The sequence below is a fragment of the Meles meles genome, chromosome 5, assembly GCF_922984935.1.
Source record: "Meles meles chromosome 5, mMelMel3.1 paternal haplotype, whole genome shotgun sequence".
Lineage (NCBI taxonomy): Eukaryota > Metazoa > Chordata > Mammalia > Carnivora > Mustelidae > Meles > Meles meles.
The window spans coordinates 151828114-151856078 of NC_060070.1; the positions used below are offsets into that span (position 1 = coordinate 151828114).

The 27965-nt window shown below is 47.2% G+C and overlaps 1 protein-coding gene and 1 non-coding gene across 5 annotated transcripts; one reads left to right on the forward strand and one right to left on the reverse strand.

The window, feature by feature from the left end:
* Positions 1-969: 969 nt before the first annotated feature.
* Positions 970-27692, reverse strand: ZNF184 (zinc finger protein 184). 4 transcript variants are annotated; one of them, XM_046006236.1, is made up of 6 exons: positions 27517-27692; positions 22895-23021; positions 13882-13949; positions 6748-6874; positions 6355-6450; positions 970-3363 (listed from the first exon to the last, which is right to left on the reverse strand). In XM_046006236.1, the coding sequence occupies exons 2-6, from the start codon at positions 22899-22901 to the stop codon at positions 1424-1426; spliced, it is 2238 nt and encodes a 745-aa protein (XP_045862192.1). In that variant the 5' UTR covers positions 22902-23021; positions 27517-27692; the 3' UTR covers positions 970-1423. The 4 variants fall into 4 exon arrangements, with proteins under 4 accessions (XP_045862192.1, XP_045862193.1, XP_045862190.1 ...); XM_046006237.1 differs by having other exon boundaries at positions 27512-27692; XM_046006234.1 differs by lacking the exon at positions 27517-27692 and adding an exon at positions 23553-23684.
* On the forward strand, positions 27383-27464 carry TRNAS-AGA. Its single transcript has one exon. It is a non-coding gene; the product is annotated as a tRNA-Ser (tRNA).
* Positions 27693-27965: the final 273 nt, after the last annotated feature.

Below are 27965 nucleotides of genomic sequence, written 5' to 3' on the forward strand. Positions count from 1 at the left end.
AAACTAAGAAATACCAAGATGACATTCCTTTATAAATGTTTCAAGTTACAACAGAGAATGGTCCTGAGATTTAAAATGGTTACTTTATTTCTTGAATTCGATCAGTTTTTCACTGTCAGGCACCTCCACTTAAGGAGGGGACAGGATTCCGGGGTAGGTCATTGGCATTTATATAAAGACTGCATTGATTTTTTTTTTTTTCCACTTGTGAAAATCTGCAGTGCCCCCAAACCTCGCCGGTAGAAGAGTCTAGAGCTTTTCTGTGCTAACCTCTCTTCTCAGAGCTCTCCATTCTCAAGGCCAGGCTGGAAAATCCTCAGTTGCCCTGAAGAGAGCTGCCCGGTAATCAGACTAGATCTGGAGGAAATCAAACGGGCCTGTCTCTTCCAGTATTGCCCTGGAGCTCGGCTTGCATGTGATCCCGACCAGGTTTGCCTCAGGTGGCCGCGGATGTCACTAGCCCTGCCATCTGCCGTTGGCATCTGGCGCCAAGGAAAAGCCGATAAAATGACCTTCATGCAGCTGTTTAATTTCTGCACTCTGGTGAGGAAATAAATTAACCTTACCTCCCAGAGCATGTGAGAACCCAACTTAGAAAACAAGGTGGCAGTCGAAATTATGTGTGCAAACGACGGGCGGCTTCTGGGAGGGCCCACAGGAGGCTACCGACCGCAGGAGTGGGGGATCTGCTCCAGTTCTTTCTGGGCTGCACATTAGGAGTGTGCAAAGACACCGAATCCTGGTCCCTCCCAAGGCCCCTCTCCAAGGGTGGGGCCTTGGCAGCAGAATTTCCTAAAGGCCCTGCAGTGAGTCCACTGTTCAGTGAGGTAAGTAGCGCTGGTTTAGCTGCAGATGGTCTCTGTGGTCGTGACCGACTCCCAAGATGCTAAGACATACTCCAAGAAATCGGAATGGGAAGGTTTAATCCTCACCCCGAGGTGAGCCAGTATCCACTCTGAATTACTTAAGAATGCTTTATAATTCTTTTTATTAGGAACCAGTTACTTAATCAACGTAACGCATGAGAACAGGAGCCTCACAGGTCCCCGTCTAGCTTCTGAAGCACAAATGCTTTCTATTAGCCAAACATGCAGAGACAGACACACTCTAGAGGCGACATAGCCCAGCGCTGCCGCAGAGTAATCCTAATCACGAAGAGATTGTGAACATACAAAATTGGGATAGAAAACTCCGAACAGCCCCTGAAACCCTCTATCCAACTCCCTCATTCACAGAGCAAACGGAAGCGTCAAATGGTGCCATTCTGCAGTGTCCCCGAGCTGCCGGACGTCACCGCCGGTCGCCCCAGCCCATGTCCTCTCCACGCCCCAGCACACGGAGGAGAGGCCGCCGGGCCCGCGCCATTTCTCCCGTCGCTCCGCTCCTTGGGGATGCGGCCGGGGACCGAGCGGACCGGCTCGCGTCAGATGCCCGGGTGCAGCCTCTGGTGCTTGCTGAGGGCCGAGCGGTACCGGAAGGCTTTCCCGCAGTCGCCGCAGCCGAAAGGTCTGTCCCCGGAGCGCGCGCGCGGGCGCTGGCTGAGGGCCTTGCGGCACTCGCGACCGTCGCAGGGCTTCTGGGCCGCGTGCGCGGTCTGGTGCTCGGTCGGGTGCGCGCCGCGGCCGAAGGCCTTGTCGTGCTCGCCGCACTGGTGGGGCTTCTCGGCCGCGTGGACGCGCCGGTGCTGCGCCAGGTGGGAGCTCTGGCTGAAGGCCTTGTCGCACTGGCCGCACTGGTGGGCCTTCTCCTCCGCGTGCGTCTTCTGGTGCTGCGCCAGCGACGAGCAGTGGCGGAAGGCCTTGCCGCACGCGGCGCACGCGTAGGGCTTGGCGCCCGTGTGGATGCGCTGGTGCTGCGTCAGGTGGATGTTCTGGTTGAAGGCGCGCCCGCACTCGCCGCACTTGTACGGCCGCTCGCCCGTGTGGATCTTCCGGTGCTGGATGAGCGACGAGCCGTAGCTGAAGGTCTTGCCGCACTCGTGGCACTGGTAGGGCTTCTCGCCGGTGTGGATCCGCTCGTGCTTGGCCAGCGACGAGCTGCGGATGAAGGCCTTGCCGCACTCCTTGCACTCGTACGCCTTCTCCTGCGTGTGGGTCTTCTGGTGCTGGTTGAGGTTGGACAGGTAGCTGAAGGCCTTCCCGCACTCGCCGCACGCGAACGGCTTCTCCCGGGTGTGGATCCGCCGGTGCTGCGTGAGCGACGAGCAGTAGCTGAAGGCCTTGCCGCACTCGGCGCACTTGTACGGCTTCTCCCCCGTGTGGATCTTCAGGTGCTGCGCCAGGGACGACCAGTAGCTGAAGGATTTCCCGCACTCGGCGCAGTCGTACGGCTTCTCCCCGGTGTGCGTCTTCTGGTGCTGCGTGAGGTTCGAGTGCTGGCTGAAGGCCTTCCCGCACTCGTTGCACTCGTACGGCTTCTCCCCGGTGTGGATCATGTGGTGGCGGATGAACGTCGACGGCCCGTTGAAGGCCTTCCCGCACTCGTTGCATTTGTAGGTTTTCTCGCCCGTGTGGATCTTCTGGTGCTGAGTAAGGTGTGTGCTCCGGGTAAAGGTTTTGTCACATTCGTCACACTTAAAGGGTTTCTCTCCGGTGTGAATTTTCTGATGTTCCATGAAGTGGCCCCTCTGGCTGAAGGCTTTTCCGCACTCATTGCAAGTGTATGGTTTCTCGCCGGTGTGAATTCTCTGGTGCTGCACCAGATGGGTCCTCTGACTAAAGGCTTTCCCACATTCGTCACATTTATAGGGTTTCTCTCCAGTGTGAATTCTCTGATGTTGAGTAAGAGACGGACCCTCAATGAAGCCTTTTCCGCACTGATCGCATTTATATGGTTTATCTCCAGTGTGAATCCTTTGGTGGTTTATAAGGTTCTCACTCCGGCTGAAGGCTTTCTCACATTCGTTACATTTGTAGGGCTTTTCGCCTGTATGTGTTCTCTGATGGCGAATAAGAGCCGAACAGTAACTAAAAGCTTTCCCGCATTCGTTGCACTTACATGATTTCTCTTTCTTAACTGGGTTTGCATTCTGTTTGGCACTCGTTTTGGTCGAGGTCTCTTCTGGCACTTTTTCTCGTGTTACAAGGTTTGATCTCACATTGCTGCTTTTTGCAAAGTCGTTTGTCACAGAGCCTCTCTCCCAGGCAGGTATTGTCTTTTCAGTGACTTTCCGTTCTCCTGCCGGCGTCTGTTGGCTTGCCTGGTGCTTCCCTACAGTGCTTTCATCCTCCCAACTCTCCAAATAGTTAGAACTACCGGGATCATCCCTTCGCTGCTTCTCCACAACTGCCTCCTGAGATTGCGGCTCTTCAGAGATGTTTGGCTCTGGGGCTGATCTGCTCTTTTCTGGTCTTGTCTCACAGTCTGAAAGAGAAAGAAAATGTCTATATTCTCTACATCGAAGGGGAAAAATCATTGCTGTTGTGGGAGGGACCTCATGAAGCTAAAACTGAAGCCCTTAGGAAATCTGAAGGATGTCCCGGTATAGCCATTAGGGGGAAAGCTGGAAAGAGCAAAGGATAATGATAAATAAAATATGAAAGTGGCAAGGGAATGTCTCACACTCAGTTTCATAGGTAATTCCGAAGAACCAGGAAGGTAACAGTAAACAAGAGATGAGAAATGGCTGAGAGGAGACCCCATCAGACTAAAGCAAGTCTGAGCTGGGACTGATTGCCAACGAGCAGCAAACAAAAGTCTGTGAAGGAAGATTTCAAGGGAGGACAACTGGGGAAGACGCGGCCCGCTAGGCCCTGCCGTCAGCCACGAACCTGAGCCAACGGCTGCATCTGTGTGGGGAATGGGAGCGGCGCAGACAGAGGACTTACTTCGAGGGAGGAAGACAAGTTCAACTCTAGGCAGTCAGAAAATTAGGAAGAGAACCAAGGGACCAGACTATAGTGTTTGTGGGGGTGGAAAATGCCAGAAGTAGAACCATCAAGATGTTCAGATACACGGAGGATTAGCACGAACAGCACCAAAAGAACAGGAAAAGCAACAGGAAAGTCTGTGAGAAAAGAACAGAGCAGGCAAAGTCCCTTGAAGATAGGGTAACGCACGGACTAAAAACGGACTAATGAGAGCAGTTTTTCCGCACACCAACGACAGACAGACAGACATAAGCAGGAGGCGGAATGTCACTCAGGCCCAGGGAGAGGACAACTGAAGCAGCAGGGGAATCCGTGCTGGCAGTCAGCACGGGAACGAAGCTGTGTAATAACACGTTTCTTCGGTTCCACTGGTGACAGGAGGGGACCACAGTCACCACCATCATCACTGCAAGGGTGTGCTGTGAGGCAGAGACACAGGACAGCCCCCCACCCCCTCCACTCTGGGTGCCCTGGCTACAGGCAGGGCATCTGAAGCCCAGGCCGACCCGAAACAGCCAGACCCCTTCAGCACAGACCTGCAGAGTTCGGGGGAATGGCCAGTTGTGCAGTGCAAGGAATGGGTATGTTTCCACTAGCAGAACGACCCCAAGAAAGACCGATTTGTACAGCAGCGGGCCATGAAAAATACCTTCTGCGAGTAGTTCACAGTGAGGAATACGGAGAACACGGGTCTGAGGCTGTGAAAGGGGAAAAGGGCGTCCAGCTGTGGCTAGAGTTGCCGCTGAAAGCAATAAGCACGTGACCGACGTTAGCCATGCCCTCCTGTCTTAGAATGAAGGATTACAGAGCATTCCAGAAGGCCAGACTGACCACCACCATTCCTAGGGCAAAGAGGAATTCTCACTTTACTGCTGCAAAGCCGTGGGCCTCGGCCCCAGTACTGCCACAGCCCTGCCCGTGGGGCAGCTGTCGGGGGGCTCACAGCCAGGCCGCAGGAGGAGACCAAGGTAGAACCATGACGTAGGATGCGTGTCAGGATTCTGCAGGCGCCGGGTCTCTACGTGCCCAGAGAGGATGGCATGAAGAGGGTAAGGAGAAGAATGCGGATAAGGCCTGGGACCAGCAGCCACTCCCTTTAGGGACGCTTACAACTTCCAGGTACCCGTACGTGTCTGTAAAGCTGTGCATTCTTCTTCCAGAGATAGAAGCAGCCAAGCCAGCAGTGACGTCCGCTCAGAATGCTGCGGAGCGCAGGCCAGCGGCTGGCTTACCAGGACCGCCATCGTGGGGTCCCGTTCCAGTAACCAGAAGTCAGCCAAGGAACAGGGCCAAAGATTTCAAGCAGCTGTCTCTTGCCTACCGACTGGATCACCGGGACCATCCATGTTATCCACACAACATGAGGTGTCTAGTGTGATTTTTACCTAAATATCTCTCTCTGGTGATGACTGAAGCGTTTTGTGAAAGGTCTAGAATTTTTTGGTACACAGTTAAGTATTTTTAAATTGCTTTCTATTTGCTCAAGTTGGGGTTTTTTAAAACTTTCATTTGTAATAAAATGACTTTTCAAAAGTTAAGCGTGGCTTAATAAAGCTCTTAATTTTTCTAAAGTCACTTTTCTAAACTGTGTTCTATGAAACCATCTTCTAAGAGGAAGATTTTAAAGGGCGCAGTGTGAAAAGCCTTCCTGGTTGGGAGGGCGGGGGAGGAAGAAGGTTGCATTCTACATGCAGCCCTGTTGGAAGTTCATCGGGCCTGTTACGTATTTAAGAAATCTGAGTGGCCTTTCAGTAAGAAACCTGCTAAAACTCTGATGACCCAGCACTTCTCCAATTTGAACATGGAGTGCTTTCTTTTCTCCCCACAGAATGAGCCCATACTGCCCCCTCACTGACGCTGGAGCTCTGTCCCTCACCTAGCGTGACCGATCCATGTATTTTTTCAAGCTCAGATCACTGAAGTGCCTCTCTGTGCAGTTTGGGAATTCATGGTTTACAGGAAAACTATTCTGACTATTTCAAGGACAGAGTCAGAAGCTTAAGGAACAAGTGATAAATGAGACTGCGGGAATGGAGCTCACTTTCGGGAGAGAGTGGTTGGGAAAGCCAGGAGGTGGACCAGATGGTGGCTGAAAGGATGAAGAGTAAAAGCATGTGGGTGTCGGGCACCGTTTCTGTCGGGAGGTCCTCGTCATCGAGCCTGCAGGCTAGAACACATGGTAAGGGCTGAATTAAGAGACCAGGGTCCCAAAGGAGGTGGGGAAAGGTGGAATCCAGAGTGCAGGTCAAGGGGCTGCCTTCGGAAAAGAGCAGGAAGGAAACCGCCTCTGAGGGGAGTATGCAGACAGAGTCTGTGTTGAGACGGTTAGTGTTCTGACAAAGCCCTGAGAGTCCAGATGGGTTCTCCTCTCTCCACAGGAGATGCTAAAGAGAAGCAAGTCCGTCTGCATTTTGGACAGAAAACCCTCTCGCCGGGCTAATGGGCAGAGCCCGTGACACCCGTCCAGCAGGTGCCCGTGACTCACCTGCGAAAGCACCTCCCGGGACACCAGGCTCCACGGTCCATGGCTCCGTCCCTTGCTCTAGCTGGGAAATCACGTCGGGTTTGGAAACTTGGAGTCCTGCTCATGGGGGGAAAAGGTGCCTGATTACAGGAGGAAAGCGCTGCATGGGACAAGAGCACATAAAGCCTCGACGTGACAGATCCCCAGACGTGGTAAACCATGGGAACCAATGGGGACTCAGAAAAATGAACTCGTTTGTACTTCTACTTGCTAGGAGAGGAGACACCTTTTCACAGACTTTCAGAATTTAGGAATCTTAGGTTCCTTAACTTGATTAAAGGCCAAAACTCACCGAAGCCCGAGAGACCCCTCCTGCTGCACGCCCCGGACCAGCAGCCCGGGGACGGCCCTCACCTATGGCGACCAGGTGCGTGTAGTTCTCCAGCGTCACATCCCTGAACAGATCTCTCTGGACAGGATCCAGCTGTTTCCATTCCTCCTGGGTAAAATCCACTGTCACATCCTTGAAGGTCACGCACTCCTGAAATACCAAACAGATTTCTCCTTAGCCATAAAGCTGCCACCTGGGAAAGGGGTGGAGTTTGCGGTACGGACAGAAGGCGGACAGAAGGCAGGCAGGACGGCTACTGGGCTGAGAAATGGCTTTGATGTTTCCTCTTTGTGAAATGAATACAAAAACAGTACCTCATTCATAGGGTTACTGTGAGAAATGAATACGGAATGTTCAACAGGAAGTTCTTCATTTAGGATCCGGCATACCCCTGGGCTAGGTCAGTGTCGGCCACGCTGGCCACCATCATCTCTGTGTTCTAAGTACATGAACTATTACAGTGTTCCTACTAACAACAGTAAGACGTCCTACCTACCTCCAGTGTCTAAGAAGAACCAAAAATAGTTGTGAAAGAATTTGGGGAGGAGACTTGCCCTACCATATGCATATGTATATATGTATATATACTAAAGTAGGTATAGCAAGAGAGAAAATGAAACAGTGGCCTGGTATGGACTAAGACTCAGTGAAACAGACCCAGGGTTCTAAGAACTGAAGAGGATTAAGCAACTTTCAAATTAGCTAAAATAAGCTGAATTAGTCACTAAATAGTATCATAACAAATGACTGTCTATTTGAGAAAAAAAAAAGGTGAGTCTCTTCACGGTGCACACAAAAATTTCTGTTGGAGGATTTTAAAGAAAAAGCAAAAATAGGATAAAAGGGTTTAAAAGCTTGAAATACAGAAAGCAAAAAATCCTCAGAGATCGACAGATATAACCACATAAAAATGTAAAACTTCTAAAACTAGAAACAAAAGGCAATATTCTGAAGTTCCGTAAGTAGCAAAAGAGATGAACCCACAAGCCAACAACGTAAACAAGCAGTGCACCCATGACGATGCCACAGAAGCAGGAGAATGTGCTCCAGTCGGCGACCACCACGGGCCCAGAGAGGCCGGCTGGGCCACCCACCCGTGGACCAGGCCCTGAGTCAGTCTACCCGGGGGCAACGTGACAGGATCCACCCAGACTTCAGATGCACACATCATCCAGTCCCGTTCTGTCGCTTGCGGGAATTTAGTGTCCAGAAGCCCTCAGAGGGCAAAGACACGCGCAAGCACCCTTGCCACGCTCCGGAGGATGAAAAGCAAACATGAGTGTCCGCTGCAGGAGCGCGGTGGGAGGACGTGGGACATACGGCACGTCCATACTAAAGCGCCTTATGTGGCCATTTTATTTTTTTTTTTAAAGATTTTATTTATTTGACAGACAGAGATTACAAGTACGCAGAGAGGCAGGCAGAGAGAGAAGGGGAAGCAGGCTCCCTGCTGAGCAGAAGATCCCAGGACCCTGAGATCATGACCTGAGCCTAAGGCAGAGGCGCCCCCCTGCCCTTTTTTAAAGATTTTAGCGGCCATTTTAAAAATGAAGTCTGTCTCTGTGCACGGATTAGGAAATACGCGTGATACTGAGAACAGTCTGCGCCGCGTGATCCTGTGTATGTTTATGACTACGAAGGTTCGTATGTAAACGAGAGAGGAAGCTCTGAAAGAAGACAGCAGCGGGTGTTACCGGAGGGAGCGTGTGCTGGGAGCTGGAGGCGGTCCCAGGACGTCCTACTTATTCTTTAGTATCTGAAACTGGGTGAGTGAATTTTGTTTTAAAATGGCTAAGTCAGCTCGTGACATTTCTGTTTGTAACCACAAGAGAGCACGTGGACTAGGTCTGCCGGTGTCCACAGCGATGGATCTGGAAGAAACATTTCTGTATCTGAACAGCAGGCAGGACAGAACAGTGACCCCGAGAGAAGGGAAACCATGAACTGAGCCTGAAAGCCCCTTGGCACCAAGAGCTCCAACAGGGGTGTGTGCCCAAGGGTGGCCTCCTTCCAAGAACTCTGGCCTCCCAGGATCCCCTAGTGAGAGCCATTTGCACATCTCTGTGGCTCACAGCCAGAAACAGGCCCTGTGCGCCGGGCTCACAGAGGGAGGACCCAGAAGCCTGCACCTGATTTCTCTGGCTTCCATGTGCAAGGACCTTTTTCCTTCTGATCCTGTTTTGTATCCTTTGCTGTAATCGTTTTTGGCCCTAAGTCATGGCCCGGTGTTGGGTGAGTGCTTCTAGCAAGTCACTGGATTACGGGGTGGTCCTGGGGCCCCTGAGAAAGTCCCGGAGTGAGGCTGGGCTAGATCCACCCTAATAAAGCTTATGGTTTATAATAAAGTTTAATAAATTCAAAGACAACAACATAAAAGGATCAAGCTATGGTCAAAATGAGACTAACCAGATTGGATCCGCCATGAAATAACCAAAAAATTCCAGAAAAAACACAGGAAACAAGTTTCCAAGCGGTGAACTCTCCTACAACAAAGACCAGCGATCCCTAAGAACCAGGTGTAGACCGGGGCGGGAGGGGGGGTGTGTGGAGGAGGAGGGAAGGGAGGTCTGCCCAACAGCCTCCCGGAACAGAGAGAGGATGTGGAGTCTCGGGGGACATCCGGGCACTGAGGTCTCAGGACAGAGCCCTGCAGGGGAAAGCTGCACCAGGAGAGAAGCAACGAGAGCTGTGGAGGTTCCCTCTTGAGTACCCATTAGGGCACTGGTGTGGTGAGACCCCCGCGGCAGGGGAGGAATCACCCAGGATTCGAGGGAGCAGCACCGGTGCTCAAAAAGGGCAGAAATAGAGTTTCTGTTCCCATCAGTCAAACAGGAAAATTATACGGTTCATAGATGCTGGGTAAAACACTCGAAGTACCAGGCGACCCTACACTGTACACCGTCTGCGTCGCCAGATGTGTCTTAGAAGCCGGATGTGAAAGAAACACACTGTTTTGAGTAATTTAACCGCAGAATGAGGCTTAAGAATATTTTATAGGAACACAGAAGTATGCAGAACCTAATAAAGTACAACTTACAGTGTCTGCCATCCAATCAGAGATTATCACGCCTGCCGGGAAGCAGGAACATACATCCTTAATGAGGAAAAAGATTAATCCATTAAAGCCAACCCAGAACTAACACAGATGCTAAAATTAAGAGAGGAGAACATTACAAATTATTAGGACTGTATTCTAGATGTCCAAAAAGTTAACAGAGTCACGGAAGACTTTTTTTAAAAAGACCTTAATGGAACATCTAGAGCTGAAAGTGAGAACGTCGGGAGATGAAAAGCACGCCGAACAGTCTCCCCGGCAGTGCAGGCATTGAAGAAGGAAAAATAAATTCAAAGACAACAAAATAGAAAATATCAAAAGTGAAACAGGAGAAAACAGTTTATAAAAAGATGGCCTCGGGAGCTTTGGGTGACTTCAGGGGGCCCAACGCGTGCACCCAGAGTCCGTGAAAACAGGAGGGGAGAGGAGCAGAGAACCGTCTCAAGAAACAACAGCTCATTGTTGGCTGAACTTGCAAGTTCACAGGCCCAAGAAACTCGAGAAACCACAGGCACACGAGATCCAGAGAAAATCAATGCTCGGACACACCTTAATAACGAGCTCAAACCAGTGTCAGCGGAGGTCCTACGAGCATCCGATGAAAAAAGACACATAAATGTGAAGGAACAAAGATAAAACACGACAGTGACTTTTTTGCTGGAAGCAATGCAAACAAGAAGATGGAACATTATATACTAGAAAGAAGAAAAACGGTCCAATTAGAACTTTAAAACAATGGCAAAATGAAGCCTTCTTTGGACAAACTTTGAAAGAGTTCTTGATCAGCGGAGGGCACTGTGAGAAACCTTGCGAAGAAACCCCCCCCGCCACGGTGCAGAAGGAAAAACAATGCCAGATGAGAATGAGGATCTAGCACCGACGTTTCTCAACCTCGTTGTTACTGATGTTTTGGACCAAATCATTTTTTTTTTTATTAGAGATTATAGGCTGGCGGGGGTGGGTGGGGGGGAAGCAGGCTCCCCACTGAGCAGAGAGCCCGATGCGGGGCTCAATCCCAAGACCCTGAGACCATGACCTGAGCCGAAGGCAGAGGCTTTAACCCACTGAGCCACCCAGGCATCCCCAAATCATTCTTTTAAATCATCGTGGGGGCAGCATGGCGGGCATCAACCCTCTAGGGCCGGAAGTCCCAGCCAAGCTGTAACAACCAAAATGTCTCCTCCCATTTCCGAACGTCCCAGGGGCCAAAATACCCCCAAACTGTCAGTCATTGATATACATCATAAAGATGAAAAACACCAGAAATTCCTTTCTTACTGTCTACACCCCTTTGAAAGATAATTGCTTAAACAGAAATAAATATTGTGGGGTCTACAGCATGTGTACAAGGAAAGCATGTGCCACAAATTGCATTAAAGACCGGGAGGAGAGAGAAGTGGAGGAACACTACGGAACGTTCTTCTGTTCAGCGGGAATATCACTGGAAAGTGAGTGGAGATAAACACGTGTACCTTAAGCAACAACTAAAAAAGGGAGGGGCCACCTGGGTGGCTGAGCTGGTTAAATGTCTGCCTTCCGCTCAGGTCAAGATCCCAGCACAGGATCGAGTCCCGCCTCAGGCCCCTGCTCAGCAGGGAGTCTGCTTCTCCCCCAGCAACCCCCCTGGTGCTTGCTCACTCTCTCAAATAAATAAATCTTTAAAAAGTAAAATTATAAAAGGTTTATAGCTAGTAACCTAGTGAAGAAAAGAAACTGGAATCCTAAGCAATATTCAGTTTCCAAAGGAAAGGAAAAGGGAACAAAGGCAGTGTATGAACAGAAAAAAAAAACAACTGGATGATAATCACATCAATAATCACACTGAGGGCGCCTGGGTGGCTCAGTCGGCTGAGTGTCTGCCTTAGGCTTGGGTCACGATCCCAGGGTCCTGGCATCGAGCCCCGCATGGGGGTGCCTGCTCAGTGGGGAACCTGCTCCCTCTCCTCCCTGTCCTGCTCTCTATCCCTGTCAAATAAAATCTTTTTAAAAATATGTAAGTAAATAAACACCCCAATTAAAAGGCAGATTGCCAGATTGGACTGAAATAAGCAAAACTCAATGAACTGCACGTTACCTGTAAGTAAACATAAAGACACAAACTGAAACACAAGGATGGGAAAGGACATGCGGCATTGACACTGATCAAACAGCGAAGCGAGCTTCAAGGCCAACAACAGAAAGTTCATTTCTCAATGAAAACGATGAAGAGGACTTAATCATCCCGAATGCTGATGCGCCTGGGAGCAGCTTCACATCCACGCAGGAAAACCAGAGAACTGCAGGGAGAAATGCACCCATCTCCCTAACGACAGCCCCGAATTTCAGTGCCCCCGTCGCAACAGTTGATAAATCAACAAGGATGTAAAGCATTTGAACAACATTCCACCGACGTGACCTGACCCCGGCCCCCCACAGATGGCCACGTCCGTATCCTCCAAACTACGAAATTATCGAAAACAAGAGGCACTGCAGGTGGGATGGTGTTGGGGACTTTAAAATGGGCAAATTATCCCAGATGACAGGCGGGGCCCAGTGTCCCAAGAGGCCTTATAAGGTCACAGAGAGCAGGAGTCATGAAGAATTGAGGTTTAAGGATGCCACACCAGTCGCTCCGAGGACGGAGGAACAGGACACAAGCCAAAGGACCCAGGCCACCTCTAGAAGCTGGAAGGTGAGGGGACAGATTGTGCCCCACAGCCAGACCTCTGTAACTGTCGAGTCAGTGTGTTGTCAGTCATTAAGCTGGTAAAAGGAAGCTAATCCATTCAGGATCCTCTACCCAGCAACGGCAAAACATACATTCTGTTCAAGGGCTCACTGCTCACTTACCCAAGGAGACCAAGTCACAGCAACAGACGTCTCACATGCAGAGAGACTCCAGTCACACAGAGTGTGTTCTCTGACTGGATACATCCACTGTCTTGATTGTGGTGACAGTTTCATGGGTGCATAGGTATGTCACAACTTACCGAGCCACACTTTAAATACGTGTAGCTTATGATCACATTATGCCTCAATAAAAAAGTGACACCAGACGTATGTAGCTGAAAGTGGGAAGAACTGGGATCATTTCTTTGATTACATTGTGGGAAGGAGGTAGGGGGAAAGTCTAAGAAAAAGGAGGCTGATTAAGCGAGGCCTTGAGATGAATTATACCTGGTGGAACGAGGGTTACCTCTTTTGTATGACTTCTCAATCAGTTCCTGGTTTTTCCTAAAACAGTATCCTGTCCCTTTCTTCCTCAGAAACTTTTAGTGGTTCACAAATGGCCTACAGAAGAAAGCCTTCGACTTCTCATCCAGACATCTGAGGCCTGCCATAGTCTGACTTATTTAATCATTTGTTTACCCTCTGCCAAAAATAAACCGGCTCTCACAAGTTTTCTGATTCCTGTTTAACACGTGTTAATTGTGAACCTTTGCTCAACATCTTGTCCAAGCTAAAATCCGCCCCATCCCCCCACATTACTTGTCTAAGTATCCAAACGGCCGCCATCCCGTGAGAGGCACTGCCAATCCCATACCCCTCGAAACTCTGAGCCCTCCAGACCGCACATACCTGCATTCTCTGTTTTCCGTGGTACTCGCCTAGCTTTGTTGATATTCACCTGTTCTGGTTTTAGCAGTCATCTGTCTGGTCTATGCCAGTAAAGGATTCAGTTTTGTACGTCTTTGCTCTGTCACAGTTGGAGCATGACCAGACGCTAAGCAGGAGCTTAGGTAAGTGTGTGAGTGAGGCTGGAGAGGCAGAGGTCGGGCGTCACTGGGCAGCTGGGAGCCCAGAGCGAATTCCCGGTGTTGGTTTTTAAACATTTTTTTTTGTTTTTTTATTTTTATTTATTTATTAGACAGAGAGAGAGATCACAAGTAGGCAGAGAGGCAGGCAGAGAGAGAGGAGGAAGCAGTCTCCCTGCAGAGCAGAGAGCCCGATGCGGGGCTCAATCCCAGGACCCCGAGATCACGACCTGAGCCGAAGGCAGCGGCTCAATCCACTGAGCCACCCAGGCGCCCCCGGGTGTTGGTTTTTAAATGGACAAACCCCCTGGCGGGAAACACACAGTCTACTCTGAGGACTAAACTGCCTTTCGGGAATTCCCACTTACCTGGAAACTGGCTGACGCGAGGAGAGTCTGTTCGCGTTGGAGAAGGGCAGACCCCGAAGAGGACAGATCTGGAGAAGAAGGAACCACAATGAATCCTGTCCGGATTAGCTGTTCCCAGCAATCTGTTAAATCCAGATATCTTCCCATGTGAAAACAGCAAGAACTATGCGGTTTCCTTTACTTCTCTGAATCCAAAAACACAAAGAACGACTGGAACCCTCCTCGGTAGCCTCGGCATAAGGTGTCAACGTTCACACTTCTGTCCCTGGACACGTACGGTAGCCTTCAGCTCAGTCTGTTCCTTATTAAGTAAAGCCAAGTATTTCTGCTGCCTTCTCTGCTATGAACATCTGAACAAACAACATGATCACTTCCCAAAAGTCTTCACAGGCCCTTTAAAGTGCTGCTGTTAGCATCAATTACATATCGCAGTGGCACGATTACTTGTACTGCTTACCCACCGGAAGTTCTGAAGATTAAACTGACATCACAGTACTGACTGCTGGCAAGCGTACAGAGCAACGGGGACTTCGGCGCATTGCTGGGGCAGGAAAGGTACCAACCACAGAGGAAAACCGTGGGGCAGTTAGAAACCCAAGTTAAACAGACGCTTGTTTTGAACTCAGCAATTCCACTCGTGTGCCAGGACTCGTGACCGCTGAGACTTGTACAAGATTGTTCAGAGCAAGTTCGTTCAAAATGTCCCCAAACTGGAAACCACCCAAATGTCTTTCAACAGGTGAATGGATAAGCAAACCACAACACTTTCACACACCAGAATGTTATTCAACCACATAAAAGACTGAGCTACTGATGTCCTCAGGAACACGCGTGTACCCTACACTGCTGAGCAGACGTGGAAGACGACGTAACTGGATAACTGCATTCACGCAACAGAGACGGAAGTTAGAACAGTGGTCACCCCGCCTGGAGGGATAGCAGTAACTGGGCAGGAGCACAAGAGAAACTTGAGGCATCAGAAACATCCTACATTTTACTGTGGGTGGTGATTCCACAGGTGTATGACACCTAAATTAATCCGGCAATGAACTTGAGAGTTGTGCACTTAATGTATGTAACTCACATATCCAAAAACAGAAATAAACTATGCTCCTGGAGAGGTCTATTCAGAGTAATGGCTCACAGGAAAGACCAATTCTCAGAAAGCAGAGGAAGCACTAAAAGGAACTATGTATTTTTCTTGACTTACATTTGACCGCTAAGGGAAAATTGATTTGTAATAGACATCTTGAGAAAAAAAAAGGTGTGATTTTAGAGTGTTTAGCAGAAGGAAATGTTGTGCATGTACAGATATGTAACCTAGACTTTAGGAAAACAGAATCAAGACAAATGTCTCAGGGAAGATGCTTTTGAATTCAAGTAACAGAAACCAACAGAACCGACAACAGCGAGACCTGCGGAGACCAACTATGTTGGTTCCAGTACATGGCAACAACAGATGCTCGGTAAACGTTATAAATATTATGACTATAAGGGACAGAGACACATGAAAACTATACAACTGTGAAAAATCCCAAGAAGAAAAAAAAAAAAGCAAGGACTTAAAACCATTTTGTCTGAAAAAAAAAAAAAAAAAATTTTGGCTGATTGACATTTATAAAAGACGTAACAGGCACACATTGAGGAGGAGTGACAAGGTGGCATAGTGAGAGTTTTCCATCATCTTTCCTGCAAAGATGGATGGGTGGATCCAAACACGGATTAGACCATCACCCATGGAAGACAGTGTCTCTGTGGAAGTCCAAGAGTCCAACAGGGAAGTTTCAACACATGATGGAAGCAAAACAACAACAACAACAAAACAAAACAGTAAGAAAAGAACAAAAAAAAACCCAAACACCCAGGACTGGATGCACTGAAGATGTAAGAGGCGGTTTCGTTTGGTCTGTGTCACACCCCGGGCCCAGAGATCTTCTTGGCCCATCATTCCTGCCCCAGGGGAAAGAGCGTGGGGGAGCCCTCGGCTTCCCTAGCTGTGCGGTTTGCAGCCAGAAAGACCCACCTCCCTCTCATCCATCCAGAACACTGAAGTGTCCCGAGTGACTGGAGGGCAGGGAGCAGCTGAGGGAACGGCAGTCTGTGTCTTGGAGGGTAACAAAGGACCACAGATCCTACGAGCCACTTCGTGGACCCCCAGGAAGCCTGCCACAGGGCCACTGGGGATGCTGAAGATCCGCCCCGCCAGCCTACGGGCACCCCCCCGGTGCTCTGCCTGTGCACCTGCACACACACACACACCCCCATGGTGGACCCCCCGGGTACATACATCCCCAATGGCAGTGAGGGCAAGACTTGGGGAGACCGCTAGGGTGCACACACAGGCCAGCCTGACTCTGCAGGATTGGGAAAAAAGCACTAAAGCCTGAGCATTCGGTACCAGAGGAGAGCAAATGCGAGTTTGTCTGCACCCGGCCTAGCACTGCAGGACGGAGAGAAGGCATACCATTTTAAGAAAGCCTCCGCAAGAGGAAACAAGAAGAGTGGGCGAAACGGATCCATAGAAGGTCTGAGAACACCTCAGAATCCCTAACAGGGCTGACAGAAGGTATTTTTCTCCCGAAGCCAGTGACAGGAAGAGGGGACTGCCTCTTTGAATGCGAAGATATCACACCAGACTTCAAGAAACATGAAGGGAACAGAGTAATTTTCCTATAACTAATGCTAAAGAAAGGGAGCTTTAGGACTTACACGATAAAAAAAAAAATGCAAAATAGTTGTTTTAAAGATGCTTAGTGAGCTCTAAGAAAACACAGGAAAACATTTAAATGAAATTAAGAAAACCATACACAAAGTTGGAAGTTTAATAGATATAAATCATAAACAAAAAAGCAAAACAAAACAAATTCTAGAGCCAAAGAACACAATGAAATGAAAAATGCAATGAAGACACCCACTGCTAACTGGACCACACACAGAAAAGAACCCGTGAGGTTAGTTTGAAATTGTCCACTCAGCGGAGAATGCAGGAGAAAAAGCATGAAGAACTCCTACGTAAACAGTAGGATACCATTAAAAGAAATAATCCACACGTTACTGGAGTCCCAGAAGAATAAAGGGAAAAAGAGACAGAAAGCTTATCTAAAGAAGTAATAGCTAAGAATTTCCCAAATCTTGGCAGAAACTAGGACCTCCAAGTTCATGAAGCTCACAGGTCTCCAAATAATTTCCACTGAAAAATATCTTCTCTAAAACACATTATGATGGGGCGCCCAGGTTGCACAGTTGGTTAAGCGTCGGCCTTCGGCTCAGGTCATGATCCTGGAGTCCTGGGACTGGGCCGCACACTGGGCTCCCTACTTAGCAGGGAGCCTGCTTCTCTCTCTGCCTGCAGTTTCCCTTGCTCGTGCGCACTCTCTCTCTCTCTGACAAATAAATAAGTAAATCTTTAAAAATTTAAATAATAATTAAATAATAAAATAAAATAAAACACATTATGAGAGCACCTGGGTGGCTCAGCCTTAAGCATCTGCCTCCGGCTCAGGTCATGATCCCAGGGTCCTGGGATCGCGCCCTGTGTTGGGCTCCTTGCTCCGCGGGAAGCCTGCTTCTCCCTCTCCCACTCCCCCTGCTTGTGTTCCCTCTCTCACTGTGTCTGTCAAATAAATAAAATCTTTTTAAAAATAAATAAAACATTATGATAAAACTATCTCAAACAAAGACAAAATTATAAAAGCAGGAAGAGGGAAAAAAAAATCTCTCACATTTAAGGGGAAGCCCTGTAAGGCTACTGGCAGAGTGCTCAGCAAAAGACTGTGCAGCCAGGACAGAGTGGGATAATATATTCAACGTGCTGAAAGGAAAAAACTACCAACCAAAAATACTTTACCCAGCAAAGCTGTGCTTCAGAAATGGAGAAAGATATTCCTGTGCAACAAAAGCTGAAGGAGTTATCAGCACTAGATCTGCTTTACAAGAAATGCCGAAAGGCATCTTCCAATATGAAATGAGAGGATGCTGATTAATAAAAACATGAAATTATAGAGCACAATGGTAGAAATAAGTGCACAGTCAAATTCAAAACACTCTAATACTGAAATACGGTTGTGTGTTCAACAGTAATTCTTTATGTAAGTGTTAAAGGACAAGAATGTTAAAAATTGAAAGATGTAAGTTGTGACATCAAAGACGTTAAAATGGGAGGAGCAGTAAAAAGGAAAGTTTTTTGTATGCAACTGAAGTTAGGTTAGTAATCAGCCTGAAACAGACTGTTTTACCTGTAAGATGTTTTCTGTAAGCCCCAGGATAACCACAAAGCAAAACCTATAGTAGACACACAAAAGATAAAGAAAAGGAAATCAAAGCATACCTCTCTGGAAAGTGATCAGTTCACAAAGGAAGACAGCAAAAGAGGAAGAAAGGAACCGGGGAAGCAGAAAGCAGCCAGAAAATGACGAATAAGGCATCAGTATGTCCTTACTTACTAATAATTAAACATAAATGTACTAAATTCTCCAATTAAAGGAACAGAGTGGCTGAATGGATAAAGAAAATAAGACCCAACTATATGCTGCCTTAGAAAAGACTCCCTCAGTTTTAAGGGCACACTAGGCTCAAAGTAAATGGATGGAAAAAGATATTCCACCCAAACGGAGAGCAAAAGAGAACAGAGCTAGTTATGCATGCATCAAATAAAACAGACTTAAAAGCCACAAGCTGTAAAGACACAAAAAGGGTCATTATGTAACGATAGTCAATTCACCCAGAGAATATAATAATTATAAATAGGCATGTGCCTAACCTCAAAGCTCCTAAATCTGTTCAGCAAATACTAACAGAGAAATAGACAAGACTTCGGTACCCACTTCCAGCAACGAATAGATCATCCAGACAAAATTAACAAGGAAATTGGACTTGAACCTATCTTAAACCAATTGGACCTACCAGACATCTACAGAACATTCTACCCAACACCACCAGAATACACATCCTTCTCAAGGACACAGAAGCATTCTCCAGGATAGATCACAAAACAAGTCTTAGCAAATTTAAGAAGACTAAAGTCATACCCACTGTCTATTCCAACAATATTAGAATGAAACCAGAGATCAAAAACTGGAAAAGCCACAAATATGTAGACACTAACCAGCACACTCGGGCCAACCAAAAGGGTCAAAGAAGAACTCAAAAGGGAAATCAAAAAAGATATTTTGAAACAAATGAAAATGGAAACAAAATATTAAAACCTATGGGATGTAGCAAAAAAAAGCAGCTCTGAGAGGTGCTAAATGTCTGCATTTAGAAAAAAGATCTCAAATACACAACCGGCATTAAACCTCAAGGAACCAGAAAAAGAACAAACTAAGCCCGCAAGTTAGTAGAAAAAAGGAAATAAAGATGAGGGCAGAAGTAAATGAAATAAAGACCAGAAAAATAATTAAAAAGATCAATGAACCTAAGAGTTGGTTTTTTGAAAAGGCACACAAAATAGAAAAACTTTCAGCTAAACTAAGAAAAAAAAAGACTTAAATAAAATCAGAAATGAAAGAGGAGACATTACAACTGATACTCCAGAAATACAAAGGATCAGACAAAACTACTATGCCACCAGACTGGATAACCTATAAAAAATAAACTCTTAGAATCATATAGCCTAATAAAACGGAATCATGAAGAAACAGAACATCTGAACAGAAAAATAAGGAGTAAGGAGATTGAACCAGTAATCAAACCCCCCGCAACAAACAAGCCTAGTATGAGACAGTTTCACCAGTGAACTCAATCTAACAGTGCAAGAATTAATACCAGTACTTCTCAAACTCAGCACAGCAGCATATTTGGCCCATTCATACTGGACAGGAGAGCCAAGAACACTCAATGGGGGAAGAATGGAGGAAGAACGGTCTTCAAAAAATGGTGGTAAGAAAATGAGATAATCACATGCAGAATAATGAAAATGAACCCCTACTGTACACCAGTCATGAAAAGTTACTTGAAATAGATTACAGACTTAAAACCTAAAATCCTAAAACTCCTGGAAGAAAACTTACAGGGGGAAAGCTCCTTGCCGTTGGTCTTGGCAACCTTTTCAATCAAAAGCAGAAGCAACACGAGCAAAGATAAAGCAAACTTGAAAGAAAAATCTGTACAGCAAAGGAAATAATCAACAAAATGAAAAGCAACCTATGGTATGGGAGAAAATATTTGCAAACCATGTATCTGATATGGGTTAGTATGAAACATGTATAAGGAACTCATACAACTCAATAGCATAAAAAGAAATAATCCAACTTAAAAATGGGCAGAGGACCTGAATAAACCTTTTTCCAAAGAGGAGACATGGATGGCCAGCAGGTACATAAAAAGGTGCTTGACATCAACCAGCATCAGGGAAATGCAAATCAGAACCACAATGAGATACCACCTCCCATCTGTCAGTATGCGTTCGAGGGAAAAGACAAAAGATAACAAGTATTGGTGAGGATGTGGAGAAAAAGAACCTTTGTGAGCTATTAATGGGAATGTAAATTGATACAGCCACTACAGAAATGTATAGATCACATATTCTTTATCCGTTCGTCTGCTGATGGAAACACAGGTTGTTCTTGTGTCTTGGCTGTTGTGATTAGTAATGCAATAAATATAGGGGTGCAGGTACTTCTCCGAGGAGACTTTATTTTCTTTGGGTATGTACCCAGAAGTGGGGTTGCTGGATCATATGGTAGTTCTATTTTTAATCTTTTTAAAATTTTATGTATTTGACAGAGGGAGAGCACAAGCAGGAGGAGCCGCAGAGCAGGAGCCCGGTATGGAGCTCAATCCCAGGACCCTGAGATCACGACCTAAGCCGAAGGCCGCCGCTTAACCAACTGGGCCACCCAGGCGCCCCCTATTTTTAATTTCTTGAGGAACATCTGTACTGTTTTCCAAAGAGGTCATATCAATTTACATTTCGATCAGCTGGGATGATAGGTGTACGTACACACACACACACACACACACACACACTGAAATACTGTACAGTCATAAAAAAAGGAAGGAGATCCTGCCATTTGCAACAACATGGATGGACCGTGAGGACACTGTGCTAAGTGAAATGAGACAACGAAAGACAAATACTGCATGATCTCTCTTATGCGTGGAATCTAAAAAAGCTGAGAAAGAGTTTCCAGGGGTCGAGGGGTGGGGGAAATGGGAGATGCTGGTCAAAGGGCACGAGCTCCCGGCTGTAAGATAAATGAGTTCCAGGGATCTCTGTACAGCACGGTAACTGTGGTTACCAACACCATATTATATAGCTGAAACCCGCTGAAAGAGTCAATTTTAAAGGTTCTCACCATGCACACACTCAGAAAGCAAGAATGTGCGGTGAAAGATGGGGTAACTAAACTCACTGTGGTGTTCACTTCCCAACGCACAAGTGTATCAAGTCACCGCACTGGAAAACTTAAACTTACACAACGCTTACACAACAGCTATATTCAGTATAGCTGGAAAAATTTCTCTCAGCAATGTTTTGTAGTTTCAGTGTACATATCTTTACACATGCTAATTATATTCCTGTTTCATATTTTTGATGGCTATTGTAAGTAGAATTGTTATTTTTATTCTAATTTATAATTGCTTACCGCTAATATAATGAAAGAGTTGATTTTCACAATTAAACTTTTTGAGATAATTTTAAATACACTTGCAGTTGTAAGGAAGATTCTCTGCACTCTTGCAATAAAAGAATAGAGGATTAATACAAGGTATGGCTCAAACCTATGTAAATAAATAATGTTAAGATTTCTAATGATATTAAACTAACAAACAAACAAGAACAACTGTATGATAATAGGTTAAACCAAACTTGAGTGCATACTGATACCTACAGGATGTAAAAACAGTGACAATGCAGAGGAAAGTCTATAGTGACACGTCACAGGGCTCTGTCCTAACACTGACCTGTTCCAGGACAAGAAGGAAGAAATAGAAGGAACACTCATTAAATACGCCAGTGACACGAAGCTGGAAAGGACAGTTCAAACACTGAGTAAGTGAAGATTCATAAGTATTGTGACAAGCTGGAAAACTTGGACAAAAAAACTGAACAATCATATATGTAAACCGTGCTATTAGAGATAAAAACGCATTTCTCTTGCACAAGGCAGGCAGAAATCTAGTTCACTGTAGTGTATGTGCAGTGGGTTAGTACAGAGCTTACTGCATAATCTGACTGTTTCCAAAGCAAACATAATCTGATGCTAAACAGCAAAAATATAATCCAAACCGGAAAAAGTACTTGCAGGTACTAAATGTGTATAGAACTTATAAACATGTCTAAAGAGCTATGTTTCATTTTAGGCAGTGCATTTTAAGAAGCACGTGCTCAGTTGGGAGTCTTGAGACAAGAGGTCCAGATAGATAACTAAGATCCGTGAGAGGAACTGTGACTGTTTTGCTTACAAAGGAAAAGAATCTGAGTAGGAGTTATAACAGCTGAATTCACATTCTGAAGGGCAGTAATGTGAGAGAGAACAGTCTCTTCTTGCTTTTGGAGACTAAGAACTAAGATCCAGCATAGAAGTTAAGGGGAAAGGCACTTCTGCCTAACATAATGAACTTTAAAAAAAAAAAAAAAAAAGGAAAAAGAAAAAGAGCTACCAAGGGAACAGTCTATACCCAAAATAGAGAGTTTAACGCCACACTTCAGGCATAGGCTTAACAAACGGCCACCTGTTAGGGTTACTTTTATTCTTGTACTGAAGGGTTGATTACCAAGACTTTTTCGGACTACAAGATTATCATTCTAATATTTAAGAAATAAAATAAAAGTCATGCGAGGATCACAGACATTCTGAATCATCGCTCCTTTTCATTCCTCATCCCGAAGCCAGGGAGAATTAACTATTCCTCTAAGTCTCATATAAACCTAAGTAAGAATCTCACACCTTAATGTAATTCAGTGTTTCTCTATCCTTGCGAGGAGGCTCCCTCCTCCCACCTCTGCCAGCTGTCAGGCATGTGCTCTTCTGCGTCCGTCACCCCGCTCTCCCCCTGTGGTCCCCACTACCTTCCATCTCAGCAGCTCATTCCGCTCCTCTGGAACGTGCACACCGGGTTTCCCGAGCAACGTCCTTCCAGCTGGGGCCTCAGTCTGGGGCTCAGAGGAGCCCTTGCACACGCTGCGACTGGCGGCCCTAAAAGACACAGCCCGGGGTCAGCTGCATGCGTCACAATCATACTTCGGAGTTTTGCACGGCGGCTGAGAGATCCCTGGAAAAGAGAAGTGCCCGCCGAGAGCCACCGAACAGTCACTCCCGCTGAACAAAAAGAGAGCGGAGCTCGAGCACGCAGGTTCAGCTCCAGAGGCAAGGAGAGCCTTGGTGCGGACCCTCGAATCCGGCCGAGGCGCCCCCAGACCCGGCCCGTCACCTCCACGCACACTTGCGGGCTCCCACCCCGGCGCGGGGACAGGAAGACACACCTGTTGCGGGGTGGAAAAGCTGGAAGGCGGACGAGCAGGGCGGGGCCCGCTCCAGTCCTTCCTCCAAGACCGGAACAAAAGAACAAAGCCCTCCAAGGGATCAGGGCGGAACCGCCCCGCACAGAAGGAGGCGAGGGGCGCCCCCTTCGAGGACTCCCCAGCTCCCTCCCGCAGAGGCCGCTTCCAGCCCAGTGAGAAGGGTGACGTCACGCGGCTGCAAGGCTGGCGGTTGCCATGGTGATACCTGGGCTTCCCTCCCTCTAGGGCGATCCACACAATCGGATCCCGCGTCCGGAAGCGCCGGGACAATCACCAGACCTAGCGGAGGGAGCCGAGGAGGCAGCACTTCCCCAACGCCAACCTCTTTTCACGCCCACTGCCGGCTTCAACGGCCACTTCCGGTCGCTCGAAGAGAACCCCGCCCCCGCACGTCGCAGGCTTTCCACCGGGACGGGAGGACTCACAGAACTACGATTCCCAGAATGCTCCAGGACACAGAACTCCATTTCCCAGAGGCCAAAGCCAACGTGTACGGTTTCCTATTGGACCGGGCAAGAGCTCTCCCCTCCAGTCACTGGCTTCTCAACGTCGCAGGTGGGAGTAGCAGGACCGGGGACTTTCAAGTTTGTGTGTGTGACCGAAGTTTGTGTGACCGAACAGAGTGTAAATATGCATTTACACACGCATATAGTTTTAAAACACGAACAGGTACTTCTCGGTGCATTACTTGCCTCATTACTTGTCCTGCATTCTATTTAGGGCTCTATTCCTTTTAAAGAATTCTGGTCATGACCCATCCTGTTGCTTTCAGCGCTCTCAAATGGGTCACGACCCACTTTTTTTTTTTTTTTTTTTTTTTTTTTTAATGCTAAAGGAAACCGGGAGGTGGTGTTACTGTGTTTTGCTCTACAGCCCCACAGCAGTGCACTGTTTTTGCCTGCGTCAGCCGGCTGCCAGTGGAGTCCGACGCTGGTCTGTCAGTATGTTCCTGGCAAAAAAGAACCCAATAGAAGTCGGTAGGTTTTGATACTTTACGTGTGTGGTTGGGGCACGCACTTCACTGTGCTGTGCGTCCCCAGCTTTTGGGTAGAGGGCGGAAGATCAAGTCATTCCAACACTAAATTCGGAAATGCTAACACTGAGTATATGAAAAACATTCACAGTCAAAGGAAAGGGGACAATAAACTAGAAGTATTTGAGAGCAGATTTCAGAAAAGACCTAAGGTAGGCACTAGAAAATTTCAGGGGACAAGCTGGTATTCTCAGTAGGCTGCAAGAAGACATGGCCTGAATGAAAGAGGATAAAAAGATGTGAGAACGAGCTGGAGAAAACAAAACAAAATACTAAAAAGACATTCTAGATGAAAAAGGATAAAAATGTATAAGGAGCATATTTAAAATGAAGCACCATAATTAAAGTCATACTGGAGAAGAACTGAATTGATGCTGTGAAAAGTGAGTCCATTATGTATAGAATATCCTTTTAAAGCTCTTCCATGATCCAAAAGAAAAAGATGAATGAAGACGAAAAGAAAAGAGATACAAAGGACAGCCCGCACAGAGATAACCAGCCATCAGGAAAGCGACCATAGGAAATCAGCTATGATTTAACATTCTCTATGCCAGGCACTGTTCCAAGTGCTTTTTACCTTTCAACTTTTTTTTTTAATTCCTAAAACAACCTAATAAAGTTATTTCTGTATTATTATTCCTGCTTTACAATAAAGGAAGCTGAGGCACAAATAAATTGAATGGCTTGCCCATGATCACATAGCCACTATATGGGGAAGCTGGGACTTGAATTTAGTAATTTGGTCCCAAACTCTCACTTTTACTTCTATAACACTAGTATCCCAAGTAAAGGCATGAACAATTTCCCAAGTTTAAGAATTCATCTCTCATTCATTACTGGTGGGAGTACTTTGGAAGACAGTTCGCAGTTTCTCATACAACTAAACATACTCTTACAATATGATCTAACAATCTCACTCCTTGGTATTTACCCAAATGAGCTGAAAACTTATGTCCATACAAAAACCTGATTTCCAAAATGTCCTTCAATAGGTGAATGGATAAACAATGGTACATCTGGAAATGGAATATTATTCTGCAATGAAAAGAAATAAACTATTGAGCTACCAAAACACCCTAGAGAACATTAAATGCATATTGCTGAGTGAAAGAATTTGAAAGGCTATGTATGATTCCAGCCATATAACAGTCTGGAAAAGGCAAAACTATGGAGACAGCAAAGATCAATGGTTGCAAGGTGGGGGTGGGGGGAGTAGGGGATGAACAGACAGAACAAAGGGGTTTTTAGGGCAGTGAAACTATTTCTGCATGATAATGTAATGTTGGATATACATCATTATAGATTTGTCCAAACCCATAGAATGTACAAGACACGGAGTGAATCCCTAATGTAAACTAGGGGTCCTCAGTTAATAATTTATCAACATTGGCTCATCAATTGTAACAGAAGTACCACACTAATGCAAGATGTTAATAGGGAAAAGTGGTGGGGGAAGGGGGAAAGTCAGAATGAATGGGAACTGTATACTTTCTGCTCAATTTATCTATAAACCTAAAACATTTTTTAAAGTATGTTAAAAAACATGATTGTTAAAGATGCTGTGGTAAGTTTTCAGAAGGAAATGACGGACATGTAACTAGAAACTGGAAGAAAAGTGACTGTTGTTGCAAGTGAAAGAAACATGGCTGAATTGTACTCTATAGTTGGGTGGGATACAGAATTTATAAAAAATGAACTTGAGTGTTTAGTGATGAAGTTGCCAAGCAAAGTGTAGAAGGTGCAGCCTGATTTCTCCTTGCTGTCTGTAGTAAAAATAAAAGTTAAAAAATAATTTTTAAAAAGAAATTGAGGAAACAACTGTTTAGCAAAAGACAAGCAATATTTGATGATCTGGAAATTTTTTAGCCATACCTTATACTAATGAGGCTTTCAATATATATTGAGGATAAGAAAAATGCACGTGTATACCTTTATATTAGTTGTAGTGACTGGGTCTGCACATGAAATGTAAGCAACCACAGGAAGCCAATACAGAAGCTCCGAATATAGAGGTAAAATAGTAACTGATCAGCTATCAAGTGCCACACGACCAATAAAAAACACTATATACATAGAAGGCAAAATTTAGTTAATAAAAACCAAGGTTTACTGAGTTTTTACTGGATACCAAGCCCTGAATACTTGACCTTAATTAACTCATTTAATCAGCTCAGGGTGCCAAGTACAGAACAGAAAGGGATGAAAATTCATGAAAAATGCATAATATGTGTATGTGTACACCCAATAAAGAGTATGCGATATGTATAAATTATGGATAATAACTAGCTCACGTCTATCCCTTCGGAACCGACTGTCCCATTAATGCCTTTCCCGTCTGTCCTCCCCTCCCTATAAGCCACGTGCTTTCTCCACTCGCCATCGTTTGCCTTCTCTCAAACTGGCACCGCACACCGAGCGGCAGACAAAACCGAGGCTCACGCGCAGGGCTCCGGGGAACGCCGTCACCCGCAGCCCAGGACTGGGGGATCGGAACCCCGGACGGGGGAAAAGACAACGGGCTCGCCTGCGGAGCGGCTGCCTGGGCCCCAAGTCAGACTGGGGTCTTCCTCCAGGTGGTGGGCGGAGGACGCACCAAGTGTGGACAAGTTCGGCTCCTGAGCGGCTCCGCTGTGCGAGCCCCGCCGCGGGCCTGCCCTCTGCCCGGGAAGCCAGGATCCCGGGACCCCGGGACCCTGGGCAGCAGCGCCCTGGCCTCCCCGGGAAGCGTCCAGCAGCGCGGCTGCGGCGCAGAATGGCGGCCGGGTGGTCCGGCGCGGGGGCCTCGGGAGTCCGCGCAGCCGCCGCTGGGAGGACCCCGCTGCAGGGCCGCGGTCCCCCGCTGCGGAAGGGGACCGTCGTCCCACCCGCCGGCCCTCACCAGAGGGTTCCCCTACAGTCCGCAGACGACGCCGTCCTGCGCTGGCTGCCACGATCGCCCTGCCTGCTGCTCCGGCGGCGACTGCAGTTTCTAGGAGGGACTTAAGTAGCCACCCCATCGCTGTGTAGTCGTGGCCGAGTGGTTAAGGCGATGGACTAGAAATCCATTGGGGTCTCCCCGCGCAGGTTCGAATCCTGCCGACTACGGCGTGTTTTTCTCTGCCTGGCGCCTGTAAGTCTCCTCGGAGACTGACCTTACCGTGGCGTCTGGAGTTGGGTACCTCAGCGAGCTGCTTTTCCTTGGGAGACTGGCCTGAAGTTTTAGTGGACTCGGGTCAGGTCGGACACTCCCCTTCTATTAGTTCCGGCCATGCTAGCGCCTCTAACGTGAGGTCGCACCGTGTGCTCTGAAATGGGGCAGGGCCCGCACTCGGCGCTGGGACATCCACCTGCTGCAGCAGGGTTCGAGGTCCCCAGCCGGACACGGGTGCCGCCCCCTGGCGCTCAGGCCCGGAATACACAGTGAGCGCGGAGGGGAAAGAATCCAACGAGGTAAGTGGCTTCCCTGCAGGGGCGGTGCCAGCTAGACGCCACTGACCACGTGGTTGGCTGGAGCGGCCAATCAGAATTACCTCCGGATGTGACGTGTCAGGAGGGCTCAAAAATGTGTCAACGGAATCTAATCCGAGGAAACCTAAGACAAACTTG

Bases quoted from the DNA above. Each gene is read 5' to 3' on its own strand.
- ZNF184 (XM_046006236.1), bottom strand. The intron at 6,875-13,881 runs GTAAGTGGGAAT...TTGGTATTTCAG, and splicing joins TCGCGTCAGCCAGTTTCCAG to GAGTGCGTGACCTTCAAGGA. The intron at 6,451-6,747 runs GTGAGGGCCGTC...CCCCATGAGCAG, and splicing joins CACGCACCTGGTCGCCATAG to GACTCCAAGTTTCCAAACCC.